This window comes from Nycticebus coucang, chromosome 4 (assembly GCF_027406575.1).
Source record: "Nycticebus coucang isolate mNycCou1 chromosome 4, mNycCou1.pri, whole genome shotgun sequence".
NCBI lineage: Eukaryota > Metazoa > Chordata > Mammalia > Primates > Lorisidae > Nycticebus > Nycticebus coucang.
Genome location: NC_069783.1, coordinates 132724517 through 132743864, shown reverse-complemented (window position 1 = coordinate 132743864; position 19348 = coordinate 132724517). Strand labels below are relative to the sequence as shown.

The window sequence follows — 19348 nt, the reverse complement described above, 5'->3', positions numbered from 1 at the left end:
CGTTGTGGCGGGTGCCTGTATAGTCCCAGCTACTTGGCAGGCTGAGGCAAGAGAATTGCTTAAGCCCAAGACTTTGAGGTTACTGTGAGCTGTGACGCCACAGCACTCTACCCATGGCAACATAGTGGGACTCTGTCTCAAATACAAAAGCAAAATTTAATCCACACGGCGGTGCCTGTGGCTCAAAGGAGTAAGACGCCGACCCCATATGCCAGAGGTGGCGGGTTCAAACCCAGCCCTGGCTAACAAAAAAATTTAATCCACAGAACAGCCTGCCCACATAGATAAAAGTTAGCTATAACTTGTTTTATGTATATTTTTCCATTGATTATCCTTAGTTTTCTTTGGACTAGGAGTAGTAGTGTCTGAGTGAACTACATTTGAAGGTTTTTTTCAGAAACCATGATTTTATCTCCCTCTCATGCTGGCTGTAAGGAAGGTTTTGTGGCAGAGATCAGAGACTAGGGAGGACACCAGTGCTTTTATGCTTCTCAGCAGAAAAAGAGGAAAGAAACCAGGGTGAGCTGCATCCACAGATAAAAGAGTCCTGGCTGAGCAGGCCTTCCAGCTTTCTTGCCGCCCCCACATACACCTGCCCTGCACTATTGCACGTTGCTGGCCTGGTCCACACCTCAGGACCTTAGAATAACATGGAGTACTCTGGCCTTTTTTTTCTTTTTTTTTTTTTTTTTTTTTTGGAGACAGAGTCTCACTTTGTCACCCTGGGTAGAGTGTCGTGCTGACACAGCTCACAGCAACCTCAAACTCTTGGGCTCAAGCAATTCTCTTGCCTCAGCCCCCCAAATAGTTGGGGCTATAGGCGCCCGCCACAATGCTTGGCTATTTTTAGAGACAGGTTCTCACTCTGGCTCAGGCTGGTCTTGAACCTGTAAGCTCAGGCAATCCACCTGCCTCGGCCTCCCAGAGTGCTGGGATTACAGGGGTGAGCCACTGTGCCCGACCTACTCTGGGCTCTTAATACCTGCTGGTATTAAGATTTCTCCCTTTGAGACATTTTCACATGTATCATCTCAACACAAGAGTAGGGTTCAGAGAATGGCTGGGCTTCTTGTGAATGATTTTTTTTTTTTTTTTTTTGAGACAGATGTTGCCCTGGGTAGAGTACCCTGGCATCATACCATCATACCTCACAGCAACCTCTAAATCTGGCTCAAGCGATCCTCTTACCTCAATTTTTCTATTTTTTAGTAGAGATGGGGGGGTCTCGCTTTTGCTTAGTTCAGACTCGTGAGCTCAAGCAATTCACCCACCTCAGCCTCCCAGAGTGCAGGCAACTGATTGTTGACACGTGCTTGGATATTATGCAGCTCTCCTTTTTTTTTTAAGAGACAGAGTCTCATTTTGTCGCCCTCAGTAGAGTACTATGGTGTCACAGCTCACAGCAACCTCCAGCACTTGGGCTTAGGCTCAGCCTCCTAAGTAACTGGGACTACAGGTGCCCGCCACAATGCCCGGCTATTTTTTTGTTGCAGTTTGGTGGGGGCCGGGCTCAAACTCAACACCCTTGATATATGGGGCTGGCACCCTACTCACTGAGCCATGGGTGCTGCCCATATGCAGCTCTCCTAATGAGACTGTTTACTGTAAGTAAATATTTTTATGGTTATGTTATCTTCTGAAGGTATTAGGATAGTGTTGTGTGTCTGATCTTGCTAAAAACAGCTCTTGGGACTTACACAATTAGGTTACCAAGAAAGGTGTTAAAATGAGAAACAGACAAGTAGGACAAAATGTACCAATAATTGAAGCTTTATTATTCCCCTTGATAGTATTACTGAGAACAACGAAAGGTTAGGTGAACCTTATTCCTTGAATTATTTACAAGGTTTTTTCATTATATGTATTTTGTTTGTTTGTTTGTTTTTGTTTTTGAGGCAGAGTCTCACTTTGTCATCCCTGGTAGAGTGGTGTGGCATCATATCTCACAGCAACCTCAGACTCTGGACTTGCGCAATTCTTTTGTCTCAGCCTCCTTAGTAGCTGGGACTACAAGTGCTGCCACCACCCTGGCTATTTTTAGAAATGAGGTCTCGCTCTAGCTCAGGCTGGTCTCAAATTTATAAGTTCATGTGATCTGTCTGCCTCAGCCTCTCAGAGTGCTGGGATTACAGGCGTGAGCCACCGTGCCGGGCATAAAACTTGATTTTTGAAAAAATATTCAAAATATTACTGCAAGTAAAGACATACTTTAAAACCAGTCCACATTAGCTGTTTTTCTCTCTTGCTCATTTTGCAAGAAGTGAGCTGATCCTGGTAATTGATTTGAATGGGAATACTTGGTATCTATTTAAGTTGAGTCTGGGTTGGTGTCCCCAAATTGAAGGACAGCTCTGCTGTCCTTCAAAACAGCAGAGCTCTCTGGTGCCCTGGGTGTAGTGGAGCTGGAAGGGCTCTTGGGAAGCAGGTCACAACTTACAAGAATGTTCTCAGGTTGAGGGAGATAGTATAGCCCTTTCCAAAAGATCACTGACCAGAAGGATGATTGGAGTGAAAGTGCTGTTACAAAATACCCATAGACAAAGTTGGATTCTCTGACACCTGAGAAGCAGGATATTTAAGGAAACAGCACAGACCTGCATTCAAGTCCTAGCTTTTACTGGTGTTGATCTTGGGCCAGTGACTTAAGTTCTCTGATTATAACCTAAAAGGCAAGATGGATCTTAAGAGTTAATGTTTGTTCATTAATCATTCATTCATGTAGCCAGCTGATGGAGTGCTTTTGTAGGGTCCTCCACCAAGGAGCTTACCACCTAATGAAAGAACAGAGACAGAAGCCAGTAGTGTTAGTTGGAGAGTGAGAATGGTGATAGGAGATGAGAGAGTGGGTGAGTATTGATTGAGGAAGAGCTTCCAGGAGATGACTGACATCATCTAATAGCCATAGACAGACACACTGAGCATGTTGGGCAGAAGTGGCAAAAGACAAAGCCAGGGAAGTTGAAGAGATTAATGTATATCACAAAGGGCTAAGTTGAGGAAATTAACAGTCTTCTTACATTGGTATGAAACAGCAGTTTCCCTCAACTGATGGAAGTTCTGAAGTTTGTAGGCAACTTACCTTTCTATTGAATTTTTTTTTCAATATCCCTATCGTGGCATATTGACTTTAAGAGTGAGTGCTTGATTTCCCTGTAATAATATTCTCATTCACTTTTGTTCCAGTATGCTTTCCTAACTAGGCTAGAAAGGGAAGAGATTTCTTGGTATCTTTAGAATTGTGCTTAACCCTGGGTTTACATACCCATGAGTATTTGCTTTATGAAAATTTGTATACAGTTGTCTGAAAGGAACTTTAGTTGCACATTCCCCTAAGATGTGGATTAAGAAAACAATCAGTGATATGAACTAAGGGTCTGTGGAAATCAAAGTCAGTGGAACAGATCTGTGGAGAAAGAATAATAATGTCTCAGGCTGTAAGGAAAACTTAGAGATTTGGAATGGAATTGATACAAATCAAGCAAAAGACAGGTTGTAACTATATGTTAGGTTATTTAGTCTAACCCTTTTCCTAAGGCTTTTAGCTTTCTACCGTGTTCAAATCCATTGCCCCTCCCATCTCATTTTGGATACCTCCAAAAAGGCACTCCTTCAGCAAAGGTTTATTGAGTGTTTATTACATGACAGGCTAGGAACTTGGGATACGGTAGGGAACAACAAAGAACTTCTTTGTGGAACTTCTGGGTGATTGTATGGCTCTAGTAGTAGTTCTGGCTCTCCACTGGGAGAAGCAGACCACAACTAACTGGTCCCCTTCTCATGTTAGCCTATGCCAGTGTTTGCACCGAGGTGCTTAGCCCTGCACTTGTACCTCTTGAGTATGTTTTTGTTTGGTCTTGTCATACCATCTGGACACTTCTCCGAATCTTTTGAAATCCCAGTTATATCATCTAATATATTAATTGTCCTGCTCAGTTTCACATTAACTGCAGGTTTCACGAAAGCACCATCTGGATCTTTGTACTAAAATCCTATCCAGCCTCTCCTGATCCATGTCTCACATCTGTTGAAAGATAGCGAGGTTAGTCTGGCATAACTTGTTCTTGGTACGCCCAGGCTGCTTCCAGATTTTCTACTTCTCATTCTAAATCCTCATAAACCACTATTCACATCTAGAATTTTATCTAGGTTTGATTTAAAGTCACTGTTTTACATTTTATAGAATGTACCATCTTCCCTGTTTTGACAAAACTCAAGAGACTTTCCCCTTCCAAAGTCTTCCAGTATCTTGTGATGTAATTTCTCTATGGCAAGAGACCTGTCTTTGTACTCTTACTCCTATTTACTAGTAGGTTTGGTGATCTATCATGTATCTATTGACTGGGTGTGGTGGCTGTAATCCCAGCACTCTGGGAGGCAGATAGATTGCTTGAGCTCAGGAGTTCAAAGACCAGCCTGAACAAGAGTGAGACGCTGTCTGTATTAAAAATAGAAAAGCTCTCTAGGCATTGTGGCACATGCCTGTGGTCCCAGCTACTCAAGAGGCTGAGGAAAGAGAATCGATCACTTGAGCCCAAGAGTTAGAGGTTGCTGTGAGCTATGGTGCCAAGGCACTGTACCCAGGGTGAGGAAGTGGAACTCTGTCTCAGTAAAAAAATTACGTATCTGTGCTTATCAGCATGAGAATATCCTCCTTTCATCCTTTTGTCTTTGGTGCAAGTTCTTTTGAAGGTTTGTTTTTTTATTTTGTTTTTATTTTTTTATGGTGTTCAGAGTTCTTTGAGCTTATCAGTGCCCTCAACAAACTTGCTATTTGTTCCTTTTGGTATCATCTCTGATTGTGTTACTGGAATGCCTTGGGTTGTCTTTTCCTCATTTTGAAACCCCCCCAGTCATTCGATTACATCCGGTCTGGTTTTGCTCTTCTGAATTGGCCTTTCCAAAGCCCATGTTGCAGCCTTTCTTCACTGGCCTAGAATTCTCAGATTTCTACTTCACCAGTTGGTTTTGCTTTATTGGTCAGAATTAAATTCATATTAGTGGCTCGGCGCCTGTGGCTCAAGCAGCTAAGGCGCCAGCCACATGCACCTGAGCTGGCGGGTTCAAATCCAGGCCAGACCTGCCAAACAGTGATGGCTGCAACCAAAAAATAGCTGGGCATTGTGGCGGGCACCTGTAGTCCCAGCTACTTGGGAGGTGGAGGCAAGAGAAGCGCCTGAGCCCAGGAGCTGAAGGTTGCTGTGAGCTGTGATGCTATGGCATTCTACCCAGGGTGACAGCTTGAGGCTCTGTCTCAAAAAAAAAAAAAAAACCCTCAGGTGTGTTGGCACAGTGGTTACAGGGCCAGCCACATAACACCGAGGCTGGTAGGTTCAAATCCAGAGCCCGGGCCGGCTAAACAACAATGGCAACAACAACAACAAAAAATAGCCAGGCATTGTAGCGGGTGCCTTTAGTCCCAGCTACTTGGGAGGCTGAGACAAGAGAATTGCTTAAGCCCAAGAGTCTGAGCGTTGCTGTGAGCTGTGACTCCATAGCACACTACTGACAGTGACACAGTGAGACTGTGTCTCAAAAAGAAAAAAGAATCTCAGGTGTGTTTTACCCACACTGGCGTGGATAGGTGTCCAGGGCCTGAGCAATCATTTCCATCTCCTTTATCAGGTCTGACCATGGTCCTCCTTCACCCTTCTGGGTCTTGGACATTGTATCACTTGCCCTCCACAGAATCAGGTTTTTTTTTCACAACCAGAAGTGCTTTTTTCCTTGATCACAATACCATATCAAAAGTTGGAAAATTAGGGCGGCGCCTGTGGCTCAGTGAGTAGGGCGCTGGCCCCATATGCCGTGGGTGGCGGGTTCAAACACAGCCCCGGCCAAACTGCAACAAAAAAATAGCCGGGCGTTGTGGCGGGCGCCTGTAGTCCCAGCTGCTCGGGAGGCTGAGGCAAGAGAATCGCGTAAGCCCAAGAGTTAGAGGTTGCTGTGAGCCGTGTGACGCCACGGCACTCTACCGAGGGTACAGTGAGACTCTGTCTCTACAAAAAAAAAAAAAAAAAAAAGTTGGAAAATTTAGAAAGCCCTTTAGAATTTTAGAAAGTTCTCAACCTTTTTTTTTTTTTTTAAGAGACAGAGTCTCACTTTGTTGCCCTCGGTAGAGTGCTGTGGCATCACAGCTCACAGCAACTTCCAGCTCTTGGGCTTAGGCGATTCTCTTGTCTCAGCCTCTTGAGTAGCTTGGACTACAGGCACCCACCACAACACCCAGCTATTTTTTTGTTGCAGTTTGGTGGGGGCCGGGTTCAAACTCTCCACCCTCGGTATATGGGGCCAGCACCCTACTCACTGAGCCACAGGTACCACCTTGAATTTTTAATAACACATTTTGCCTTCTAGCATGACATTTTTTCTCTGGATTGTGAATCAGAAGATTAATTTTATTTATTTATTTACTTTGTCACCCCCTGGTAGAATGCCCAGGCATCATAGCTCACAACAACCTCAAACTTTTTTTGGAGATAAGAGAATTACTAAGTCGCCCTCGGTAGAGTGCCATGGCATCACAGTTCACAGCAACCTCAAATTCTTGGCCTCAAGTGATTCTCTTGCCTCAGCCTCCCAAATAGATGGGACTACAGGCACCCGCCATAACACCTGGACATTTTTTTTTTCGTTTTTGAGACAGACTCTTATTATGTCGCCCTTGGTAGAGTGCCATGGCGTCACAACTCACAGCAACCTCAAACTCTTGGGCTTAAGCAATTTCCTTGCCTCAGCCTCCCAAGTACCTGGGTCTACAGGCACCTGCCACAACGCCTGGTGTTTTTTGTTGCAGTTCTTGTTTATTTGGCCCAGGCTGGGTTTGAGCTCGCCAGCCTCGAACACCTGGACATTTTTAGAGAACCTGACCTTGGTTCTTCATATGTTGTAATAGGGTCTTGCTCTGACTCAGGCTGGTTTCAAACCTGTGAGATCAGGCGATCAACCCACCTTGACCTTCCAGAGTCCTGGGCTTACAGACATGAGTCACCAGGCCTTTTTATTTATTTATTTATCTATTTATAGACAGAGTTTTACTATGTCGCTCTTGGTAGAGTGCCAGTGCTGTCACAGCTCACAGCAACCTCAAACTCTTGTGCTTAAGCTATTCTCTTGCCTCAGCCTCCCGAGTAGCTGCGACTACAGGCGCCCACCACGAGGTCCGGCTATTTTTTGTTGCAGTTGTCACTGTTGTTGACCAGGCCCAGACTGGGTTCTAACCCACCAACCTCCATGTATGTGGCCAGCACCCTAAGCACTGCTGCAGCCGCCAAGCCTCACCAGGACTTTTTAAAAGATTTTTGTTCTTCATTCTTTATTTTATTTTATTTTTTTATTTTTTTTTTTCAGCTCATGACCAATCTTAGTTTATTTATTTAAGCCATCTCCTGCCACAGGTAAAGGGATGGAAGACTGGTAATCATATGATAAAAGGCGAGCTTAAGGTCCCGTACACTTTCTCTGGTCCATGTGCAGAGTAATGGTCCAAACTGATGCTGTGGTCCCCAATGCCTGGGTAGTGGTGTAGGTTCTCTTTATTCATCTTCATAACCAGTTGGAAGCAGATACACATGAGGGTTGTGGAATAGAGTATGGTTACCATCTCCCCAGGGAAAGGGCTTGGTCCTGATATGAAGATGGGAGTAAGTGATGAACTCGGGTCTCTCGTGTTCTCCGTGGCGGGATTTCAAGAAGACATTCAGCATGCTCACTCCCACCCCGGGAAGGGTGACGAAGAAGGTGAGGGCCCTCCAGATGTGAGCTGAGCCCTCCTGGCCGTGGGTGCCACTCGACATGTGCCGCCCCAGCTGTGGGCGGGACCGACCCAACAGCCGAGAAAGCCCGAACGCAGCCGCCGCCATTTTTTGACCTGGACCACATTGTTCTTCATTCTTAATGTGTAAATGAGTGGGAATGCCATGAAATTGGGGCCCTAGTGTGGCTGAAGCAAAGCCTGTCTGGCTTGGTCATTATGCTTACCTGACCTTGGTTCTATTTTGTATTTTGTAATAGTTGTTGAGTAAGAACTATCAGCCAGGGACTTCACCGAGAGAATAAGTTTATTCCTGGTGAGGCACGATGGCTTGCTTCTGTAATCCCAGGCTGGTGGATCGCCTGAGCTCACAGGTTTGAGACCAGCCTGAGCCACAGCAAGACCCTGTGTAGCTGGGTGTTGTGGCGGGCACCTGTACTCCCAGCTGAGGCAAGAGAATTCCTTGAACCCAAGAGTGTTCAAGCAAGTGAGGTGTGACGCCATGGCACTCTACCATGAATGACAAAGTGGGGCTGTCTCAAGAAAAAAAAAATTAGTGGTGAACATATTTATTATATATATTGATAGAATTTGCCATTTTGGCTATTTTTAAGTATACAATCCAGTAGCATTAATTGCACTGACATACAGCCATCAACCACTGTCTATTTCTAAAACTTACCACCTCAAACAGAAGCTCTGTAGCCATTAAGCATTAACTTCCCATTGCTCTACCAAGCCCCTGGTTAACCTATGATCTGCTTTCTGTCTCTACGAATTGGCCTGTATCAAGGTACCTCACATAAGTGGAATCACACAACATTTGTCCTTTGGGTCTGAATTATTTTACTAAGCACAGTGTCTTTAGAGTTCATCCATGTTGTGCCATGTACTAGTACTTTATTCATTCTAGGAGTGAATAATATTCCTTTGTATGTATATATCAAATCTTATTTATCCATCAGTGTTGATGGATACTTAGGTTGTTGTCACCTTTTGGTGGCTGTTGTGAACACCTGACACACGGATATTTGTTCAAGTCCTTGCTTTCAGTTCTTTTGGGTATATATCTAGGAGTGGAATTGCTGGGTCATGTGGTAATTCTATGTTTAGCATTTCAAAGAACCACAAAACTGTTTTTCATAGCAGCTGTACTGTATTATATTCTAGTCGGCAGTATATAAAGGTTCCCCCACCTCTCCCCGCCCCGCCAAATTCCTCCTTATCCTTGACAGCATTTGTTATTTTCATTTTTATGATTATAACCATTCTTATAGGTGTGATGTGTTATTTCATATGTGTGGTTTCTAATGGCTGGTGTTCAGTATCTTTTTATGTACATATTAGCTGTTGTGAATCTTTGGAGTCCAAGCCTTTTGCGCTTTTCAAAAATAGTTTTTAGGGGGCGGCACCTGTGGCTCAGTGGGTAGGGCGCCAGCCCCATATACCAAGGGTAGCAGGTTCAAACCCGGTCCCAGCCAAACTGCAACAAAAAAATAGCTGGGTGCTGTGGCGGGCGCCTGTATTCCCAGCTACTTGGGAGGCTGAGGCAAGAGACTCGCCTAAGCCCAGGAGTTGGAGATTGCTGTGAGCTGTGTAACGCCATGACACTCTACCAAGGGCAATAAGGTGAAACTCTGTCTCTACCAAAAAAAAGTTTTTAGGCTGGGCAAGGTGGCTCACGCCTGTAATCCTAGCACTCTAAGAGGCCAAGGCGGTTGGATTGCTTGAGCTCACGAATTCAAGATCAGCCTGAGCAAAAGCGAGACCCCATCTTTACTAAAAATAGAAAAACTGAGGCAAGAGGAGCACTTGAGCCCTAGTTTGAGGTTGCTGTGAGCTATGACGCCATGGCACTATACCCAGGGTGACAGTTGAGACTCTGTCAAAAAAAAAAAGAAATACAATAAGAATATATAGTTTTTAGTTTTTTGGGTTTTTTTTATGAGAAAAAAAAAACCCTCAGTAGAGGACAGTGGCATCAAAGCTCACAGCAACCTCCAACTCTTGGGCTTAAGCAATTCTCTTCCCTCAACCTCCCAAGTCGCTGGGACTACAGGCACCCGCCACAACACCCGGCTATTTTTGTTGCAGTTACCGCTGCTGTTTTTAACTGGCCGGGCCTGGATTTGAACCCACCACCCTCAGTATATGGTGCCGGTGCCCTACCCACTGAGTCATAGGCGCTGCCCTAGTTTTTAGATTTTTATTTATTTTTTAGAGACAGGGTCTCATTCTATTGCCCAGGCTCGGGTGCAGTGGCACAATCATAGTTTGCTGTAACCTTGAACTCATGGGCTCAGTTAGATCCTTCCATCCAGCTGTTTTTTTTTGGTTTTGTTTTTTTTTTTTTTTTGAGACAGAGCCTTAAGCTTTCACCTTGGGTAGAGTTCTATGGCATCACAGCTCACAGCAACTTCCAACTCCTAGGCTCAAGTGATTCTCTTGCCTCCGCCTCCCAAGTAGCTGGGGCTACAGGCGCCCTCCACAACTCCCAGCTGTTTTTTGGTTGCAGGCCTCATTGTTGTTTGGAGGGCCTGGGCTGGATTCGAAACCGCCAGCTCAGGTGTATGTGGCCGGCACCTTAGCTGCTTTAGCCACAGGTGCCGAGCCATACCCAGCTGGTTTTTAAAATTGTTTTTGCATTTTTCATGGACAACGTAGCATGAGGAATGAATATTGTATATTTTTTAATTTTTTTGAGGCAAGAGTCTCACTCTGTTGGCCTGGGTAGAGTGCTATGGCATCATAGCTCACAGAAACCTCAACCTTTTGGGCTCAAGCTATCCTCTTGCCTTAGCCTCTCTCATAGCTGGGACTACAGGAGCCCACCACAACACCCACGTAGTTTTTTTTTTTTTTATTTTAATTTATTTTTTTTTTTAGTAGAGATGGGGTTGCACTGTTGCTCAGGCTGGTCTTGAACTCCTGAGCTCAAGCAATCCATTGTCCTTGGGTGGATCCCAAATGTTAGGATTGTAGAGATGAGCCACCACGCCTGGCCCTCCCTGCCCAGTTTCTGTGCAGTAGATGTCTAGTAAGTCTTACTGGGTTGATTAGGTAGGATCATGTAGAAAGGGTGCTAAAAAGACTGCCAGAATCAAAGGCATGAAGTGTCGGTGTTGTTGGCAGTTTTCAGTGCCCAGCTCACCTCCATCTTCCTATTGTACTCTTCAGCTGCATAGTATCTGTCATAGGAATGTATTAGCCCTCTGCACTTTTAAGGGCTGCCTCTCCTCTTCTCTCTCATTCTAATAAGCCATTCTTCATGTCTCCTATTCCTCCATGCCTCTTTCAAGGGTTTTGAAAGGACCTTTGTTACTGACAAGGTTGAAAACGAACCCAATTGTGTGGTGTGCTTGCATGTGCTGATTCCAACTCTTCCCTTGGTGCTTCCTCAAGGTGTGGCCAGTAGAGGCCAGCTGTGGGGGTTGGGGGTGCAGGCTGTATTCTGCTAAGGAATCTCCGCTCATAATTGGTATCATTTACTTAGTTGGGTGATCTAGTTAATGATTCCCATGTAGTACTTCATTTTAATTATTGCAAGAACCTTCCAAAGCTGGAAGGAAACAGAGACTTGGAAAACTTGAGCTGTTTGCCATGGTCATGTAGCCACTGAAAGTGGCAGAACCAGGACATTTATTTAGTCCTGTCATGCTCCGAAGTTCGTGCTGTGGACTGCTGCACTGTGCTGCCTTATGCCTGTTTTATTTTAGTTTATATTTGAGAAAGGTCTCACTGTGTTTCCCAGGCTGGCCTCAAACTCAGGTGCTCAAGCAATCCTCCCACCTCAGCCTCCAGAGTAGCTGGAACTACAGGTGCACACCACTGTGCCTGACTATAGACCTGCTTTTAGCAGACTAAGCTTACAGTCTGTTGTAGCTCTAGATCTTAGATCTTAGATTTAAGTAGATGTGATATTCAAGTTGTGTCTTTATGTGTCCCAGTACACAGTGTAGAATAGGTTCTACAGTGCTCTGAGCAGAGTAAGCACCCTGTCTATGATAGCGACAGCCATTCTGTCCTTCTCTCTTAGGGAGAACCCTTCAGCTGTCACTGTCTGCATGTGAGCTTTGATGAGGCTTGGGTAGTCCTTGGGACTTGTTTGACTTTGATCAAGGTTGCTTACATTTCTTCACCTCTGAAGGAAGAGCACAGGTCCAGGTTGGCAATTTTGGACAAAAGGCTAGAATGTTAAAAGGGCAATGGAATTTCCTGTATATCCTGTCCTCACGTTTGTCATATGGTCCGTATCTAGGAGAGAGCTTGGCAAATTTGAGAAATGGAAAGAAAGCCAGCATGAGTGGAGCAGGGAGGGGCAGAGTGGCATGAAATTAGGTCAGAGATGGGAAGAAGCAGGAGCTGATCAGGCAGAACCTTGAAGGTCGGAGTTTGAATGTTACTCCTGGGCAGAGAGGAATTGGGGGCAGGGGTTAAAAACCAGAGCATTGGCTTGGTCCTGTTGATGTTTCAAAGGTCAGTCTTCTTAGGCTGACCTCACTCATGCCTGCCACTTCTGTCCTCCAGAGCCTTGCTTCTTTGCTCCGCCATCTCCTCCACCATCTTAGGGATATCACCATAGTGTTTCTCTGTTCACTTTTCCCAATTCTGCAGACTTCTCCAGAAAGTAGTTTATAAGAGCGCCATACCCCACAGAGTATGGATTCCCTCCTTCAGAGAGTGCTTTATGGAGGTAGTGTGTGGTCAGGGGTAAGGAAGTGCCTGTTGGGAAGCAGTGAACGGAGCCTCCTTGGTAATAAATGTGAAGTACCCATCTGGCAGGATTATTTTATAGACCACCACGGGAAAGGAGATGGGTGGCTAAGCTCAAGTGCCACAGATGCAGGAGTAGAAAACTGGAATTCGGCCATCAGGAGGCCGTTGGTGAAAGAGTGGAAGCAATAGCTAGAGTGTTGGGGCGGGGGAGTCTGGCCGTAGGAGATGTGGGTGATCAGGGCACAGCGACACAGATGGTGACAGCTGGGCCACCCTCCAGGTAGTGAGACTGGGGAGCCAGAAGTGGGAGTGGTTAGCAGGAGGTGAGAGCACATTCACAGCTCCCAGGCTGGAGGGATGAGCTTACCCAAGAAACTAGGGGAAAGGGCTGCCTGGAGCAAGAGTTTCAGGAGGGTCAGATTTTATTTTTCCATGTTTATCAAGCATCACTTAAGGTAGACTAAGATTACAAACTTTAGACAAAACGTGCGCTATCTAGTCCAGTCTGCAGGGTGTACTGACCCACCTAGTAACCAGAAGGGGCAAGTGTGGTTCTACTGGAGACCTTTGTCAGAGCAGCAGCAGTGGCAACTGGAAGGCCCTCCGCACACGGCACAGCCCTGATGTGGATGGGAAAAGGGGTGTGCTAAAGGGGCCTGGCACTGCTGGCACCCTTAGTGACTTCAGACAAGCAGTCAACTTGCTAGTCCAATAGTTTTAGCAGAAGACCCCTCTTTACAAAATGAAAGATTGTATGGAACCCCAATATATGACGGATACAAAGCTTTATAACCATAGTGTATTTTATAAGTTGAGGGGGTAACTGTTACAATGAACAGGAGAACTTGGAAATAACATTGTGTGGGCGGCACCTGTAGCTCAAAGGAGTAAGGCGCCAGCCCCATATGTTGGAGGTAGCAGGTTCAAACTCAGCCCCAGCCAAAAACTTCAAAAAAAAACATAAAAGAGGAAATAACATTGTGAATGACAGATGTGGTCTTACCCCCAGTGTCCAGTTTATTTCTGCCTTTATTTTATTGCAAATGGTGATAGATGTTTTTTAGCCCTTACCGTACTATTTTTGGGATAGTCTTCTATCAGACACATGGCAAAAGAAGCTTTATTCCGAGGCAGGTCTGCATAAAAAAGTTTACCAGGTTAATGTGTCAGAGGCATCGATTGCAGGCGTGCTCAGAAACAAAACATGTTCGCAGGTGTCAAACCAAACAAACATCTTGTTGTTTGGGGGCTTCGGGTTTTTTGTTTTGTTCATTTGTTTGTTTGAGACAGAGTCTCACTTTGTCACCCTTGGGGTAGAGTGCTGTGGCATCACAGCTCACAGCAACCTCAAATTCTTGGGCTTAAGCTATTCTCTTGCCTCAGCTCTGGGACTACAGGCGCTACAACACCTGGCTATTTTTTTGGTTGTAGTTGTCATTGTTGTTTAGCTGACCTGGCCTGGGTTCGAATGTGCCAGTCTGGGTGTACGTGGCTGCTGCCCTAACCACTAAGCTTCGGGTGCCAAGCCACTACCTGTGGTTTGAAAATGCTCAGAGCTAGTGTTTTTTCCCCCAAGGACTGCCCCGCAGGGAATGGACAACTCAGACAGATAACATTGCTTCTCAGGAGAGGTGACATGGTGGGTGAGGCATTAGTGACAGCAATTCCATCCCGTGTGAATTTGGGTGGAAACAGATTTTTAATACGCTATTTTGTATGACCTTAAGTGTTCTCAGAGAGCCACATGTTCATCTCAAGGGATGGGGAAGGCCGCTTTGTGCACAGTGCTTCTCTTAACTTCTTGCCAGCTGGGATATGCCCCCAGCAATGGCTCACACCTTGTGTATTGGGCACTGCCTGATTTTTATTTAAGTACTGAGTTATTTTTAAAAAGGAGATTAGTTCTTTCAAAAATATTATATGCTCGGCACCTGTGGCTCAAGCGGCTAAGGCGCCAGCCTCATAGACCTGAGCTGGCGGGTTCGAATCCAGCCTGGGCCCACAAAACAACAATGACAGCTGCAACCAAAAAATAGCCGAGCATTGTGGCAGGTGCCTGTAGTCCCAGCTACTTGGGAGGTGGAGGCAGGAGAATTGCTCAAGCCCAGGAGTTGGAGGTTGCTGTGAGCTGTGATGCCACGGTACTCTACCCAGGGTGACAGCTTGAGGCTCTGTCTCAAAAAAAAAAATTATAGGTTCCTTTGGTTATATGTTTGTGGTTTAATAGAACCTCTCTTTTTCTTGCCTGAGAGAAATACTAACTTTGTCTTCTTTCTTCTTCCCTACAGGTTGGTGACATTGTGAAAGTCACAAGGATGAATATAAATGGCCAGTGGGAAGGCGAAGTGAATGGGCGCAAAGGGCTTTTCCCCTTTACACACGTCAAAATCATTGACCCTCAAAACCCAGATGAAAACGAGTGATTGCTGTTGTCCTGTTTCTGCTGCTTCATCGTTCTGCCTGTCATAGTCTCCTTTGAAGTGGGAACGCATTCTCTCTCATAGGCGGGTCACACTGCATTGCCGACCTCCAGCTTTCTGCAGACTGGCGGTCTCTCATACACATTTGGAATGCACACAGCGGCTGCCTCCTGGCATTTGTATCATAGTTGTATTGTCAAAGAGTAGCCGATTTTAGAGTTCTTTTGGATCATAAACTGGAAGTACTGGTGGAAGCACACAAGTGGAGAGAAGATGAGGAAAGGGTCTTCCTTCTCATCACTGCCTGGTTTGCAGCTGGGACTGATTCTGTCATGTTGGTCAGAGAAAGCTTGAGATCATGGGGAGATACTGTGTGTTGCTGTTCCATAAAGCAGTGGCTCAGCTACCATCTTTCTTTTCTTTGGACAAGAGGAAATGAACCTTAAGGAAGGCAAAATTTTGTCCTGAACCCCTCAAATCTGACCTTTGTTTTCTTTTGTTTCGGTTTGATTTTGGAAGATTTAAGTAGACTTGTGTGTTCTGAACAGGTTTTTAAGTAGCAGGTTGGATTTTTGTGATAGTCCAAGGAATGACACGTGCCTCTGAGCTTCTAAACTGAAGCTGCCATAACTAAAGAAATATGAAAAGAACAACCCTGAAGCAGAGGCCTTTATTGTCTTGGTTGCCAATAGTACCTTGTTTCACCAGACAGCAAACAATAAGCAATTATGGAGTGCCGAGCTATGTGCACAGCCTCTTGGATTACTTTAGCCCCAAAAGCATGGGAAGAGGGTACTTTGGGGAAATCTTTGCTCACCTTGTTTTGTCAGTGCTAAGAACAGTGGGCAGGGTCGGGGGAGCACTGGGCTGGTTACTTGTCCAGCTTTTCAATGAATTCACCCTTTTAAGGTTAGGTGTTAATTTTTTTTTTTTTAAGGTGTGGTTGTTCTAGGATCCTTGCATTCATTAATCAATCATTAAATGTCATTCACCGAAGCCCAGTCCTCTCTGCCCTGGCCCAGCTTCACCAGTTTGCCAGAGAAAAATGGTGCTGCTAAAACTGGTTCCACTATCTAAGCGTCTGTGATGCTCCCAAGCAAAGGAAGTGCAAGCCCTGGAAATTGGTTAATATATTTGATGTCTAGTGTTTTAGGGACTAGGGAGAGCCATTAACCAATTTACTATTAACTTTTTATCAGTTTGCTGATGTTAAAACATTTCCCTGTTAGCTAAAACAAGCCATCTGGTACAAATGTGTGACTGATCTGTCATCTGCACGTAGCAGATTAGAATTCTGGACCCTTGCTGGGTGCAGTGGCTCACGCCTATAATCCCAGCACTTGGGAGGCCAAGGCAGTCAGATCGCCTAAGCTCACAGGTTTGAGATCAGCCTGAGCCAGAGCAAAACCCTGTCTCTAAAAATAACCAGGCATTGTGGCGGGTGCCTTTAGTCCTAGCTACTTGGGAGGCTGAGACAAGAGAATCACTTGAGCCCAAGAGTTTGAGGTTGCTGTGAGCTATGATGTTACAGCACTCTACTGAGGGTGACAAAATGAAACTCCGTCTCAAAAAAAAGAAAATAATTCTGGACCCCTTCTGCAGTTCAGTCTGCTCTCCCTTCTGGACCCTGGTAAAGACAAGCTTCAGCTCGTACTGAATACTGCAGACCTAGAAATGTAGCAATTTTCTAAGGAGGTCATTTACTAATAATCTGCTCTGACTATGGCCCTATCTCTGGAGGTTCTTAGGTTTTGAGGTTTAGAGCAATATATATTGATGGCAAAACCAGGAACACAACCATTTTTCCATTTCTTTTTCAATTTCCCTTTAGTCAGTATTCCATCAGACAGATAACTGCCATATTAAAGAATCTTGAGAGTGTTCCTGTGACAAAACTAATGGTCTGTTGGGAAAAATAACACATGACTGCCTTTCTGTGATTTTCCTCAAAAATGCTCGGAGATCAGCTCTTTTTCCTAACCAGTGAAAATTGTAGCCGCCTTCTGGTTGGGTCCGTGTGGTAGGCATGCACTAAGTTCAGGCCCACCTTAGTATCCACAAGTGCTGGGGGTACTGGGGTGTGACAGAGTCTCAAAGTCTCCCTTGAGATAGCCCTTGCCATTCAACCAGTTGACCTGGTTTAGCCTACCCTTGTTGGCACCCAAGTGGAGTGTCCAGCAGAAGGTGGAATGTGTACCTCATTCAAAGGCATAAATTCTTGCAGACTTTTACAACCAGATTTAGCTGAAGGGCTTGACACTTTTTGATTATAGCAGTTGGCTCAGAGCATAAAGAAGTATGTTGCCATTTTGGAAAGCATGTCATGCTTTAGCCATGTCTACCGACCAATAGCAAGACCCATATTATATGGAGCACTTCAGAATCAAAACACCTATGAACCTAGGGTTTGGTTTTATAATGAATCAGTTTATGATTTCAGCCCAGGAGATTCAGAGCTCAAATAAGGTGAGCCTTGGGTTCTGAACTCCCAACATGTGTGCCAAAAGTAATCACTTTTTGACTTAAAACCTTACCAGTTTTTTAATCAGGCAGGGAAATCCCCTTTTTCACACTAAGTTTATGAAAATGCACTCCTGCTGGAGCTTCATGGCTGGGTTCCCCACTGGTCTAAGACATTTGTGCTTCATAGGTCAACACACATCTGACCCAGAGGGTGGGTTTTCTTTGGTAATTGTTCATTACTCGTTCTGCTCTACTATGTTGTTTAAGAAAATATTTGGATGTTAAATTAACTTAGTATGGTTTTTCACCTGGAAAGGAAACCAATTACATTCTGGGGGGCATTGACCATTTCATTAAAAATTTATTTATCCTGGGAAGGACCTCCAGTACTTGAGTCCTTGTCATGTCTGTGCTGTGTGGAGCCACCTGATGCCGTGGTTGACAAAGAGGAGGATTTGTTGACCAGCTGCCATTTGACAACTTTGGTCACCCACACTAAATACTTTCTGTGCTCATGGTTGGAAAACTGAAAGGAGGAAAGGACAGCTGTGCCCTCCATGGAGCTCATGATTGCTTGGTACTGTACTGGCTTTCCTTCACAGCTGTTTACAGACAAGGCGGGCCTGAGATGCACGGCCACTGCTCTTGTAATGTTTGCTCAGAGGAATATGAACATTTTATTTTGAAAAGGGATGATGCGGTTTTGTGTCAGGTGTTTATAATTTAATCCTTTAATATTGTGGTCATTAACCTCTTAAAATGAATGAATTCTTGATTGTTTTAACACAGCACCTAAGACTAATGATTTCTGTGGACACCACTGAGCTCTGCCTCAGCTCCACCCTCTGGGACCAGAGAACTATATCCCTGGCAACTGCTGTCAGTATGGACACTGAGATGGTTGTATATCCTAACGGAGTAGAAGGACAGTTCTCTGAGACAGGATCATTGTCCCTACAGGAGGAACAGTGGCCTTGCTTCTTAGACGGTCTTCACTGTGTGTTTTACAACAACAACGTAAAACTTTTTTGACCTGTAACTTAAAGATCATAAACTTCAGGCAATAATATTTTCTGTGTAAGCTTTTAAAATTATTTTTGGGGATCATAGCTTGTTTTATTTTGTGCTATAAAATTAACAGTATTAAATGACTTATATTCTTAGAATACATTGAGTGTCTTTTCTTAACAGATTAGTGCCTTTTTATTTTTGTATTCCATTTTACGTTACTGGTCCCAGCATCAAAACCCTTGTTTCCATGGCCTGTTTGTACATTGTGTCAATAAAACTTGCATCAGCCAGTGGTGGCAGCAGCTTGGTGTTTCAGTGTCTCAGTCAGCCCCCACCAGCACTAGCCTCCCAGCTGTTCAGAAGTGCTGAGACCTCCCGAGCTTCCCAGAAATCCAGCGTGTTCCTACTGACCAAGGGCTAGAGGGGATCTTGCCTCTGCCTTTTCCTGCACTTGGGCACCCAGAGGGGCACATGGGGCAGGGGTCTCCCTCCAAAAGAAAAACAGTTTGGCTCCCTGGTACATGGTCTTGGCTGCCTGAGCATAAGGCAATAGTTTGCACACATTGCACTACCACAGAGAACTTGGATGTTTTTCCTTCTAGCCACCCATAACCAAAGGAGGTTTTTTTTTTTTGGAGACTCACTTTGTCATCCTCAGTAGAGTGCAATGGTGTCATAGCTCACAGCAACCTCAAACTCTTGGTCTCAAGTGATCGATCCTCTTGCCTCAGCCTCCTGAGTAGTTGGAACTACAGGCACCCGCTACAATGCCTGGCTTTTTTTTTTTTTGAGACAGAGTGCCACTATGTCACCCACTGTAGAGTGGTATAGCTCACAACAACCTCAAACTCTTGGGCTCAAGCAATTCTCTTGCCTATTTTTTTGGTTGTAGTTGCCATTTTTGTTTGACAGGCCCAGGCTGGGTTCGAACCCCCCGCCACCCTTGGTGTAGCTGGCTCCCTAGCCACTAAGCTATAGGCACCGAGCC

General features: G+C 45.0%; 2 protein-coding genes across 2 annotated transcripts in view; one reads left to right on the top strand and one right to left on the bottom strand.

Moving 5' to 3' along the window:
- CRKL (CRK like proto-oncogene, adaptor protein) overlaps window positions 1–18662 on the top strand; it is a 37211-nt gene extending 18549 nt beyond the window's left edge. Inside the window, exon 3 of the mRNA XM_053587426.1 lies at window positions 14755–18662. Within this exon, the coding sequence (XP_053443401.1) occupies window positions 14755–14889 (135 nt within the window). The 3' untranslated portion in view covers window positions 14890–18662. The remainder of the gene's footprint in view (window positions 1–14754) is intronic.
- On the bottom strand, window positions 7375–7865 carry LOC128583290 (cytochrome c oxidase subunit 6A1, mitochondrial-like). The gene has a single exon (XM_053587432.1). It carries the CDS (start codon window positions 7857–7859, stop codon window positions 7533–7535), a length of 327 nt encoding a protein of 108 aa, XP_053443407.1. The 5' UTR covers window positions 7860–7865; the 3' UTR covers window positions 7375–7532.
- Window positions 18663–19348: the final 686 nt, after the last annotated feature.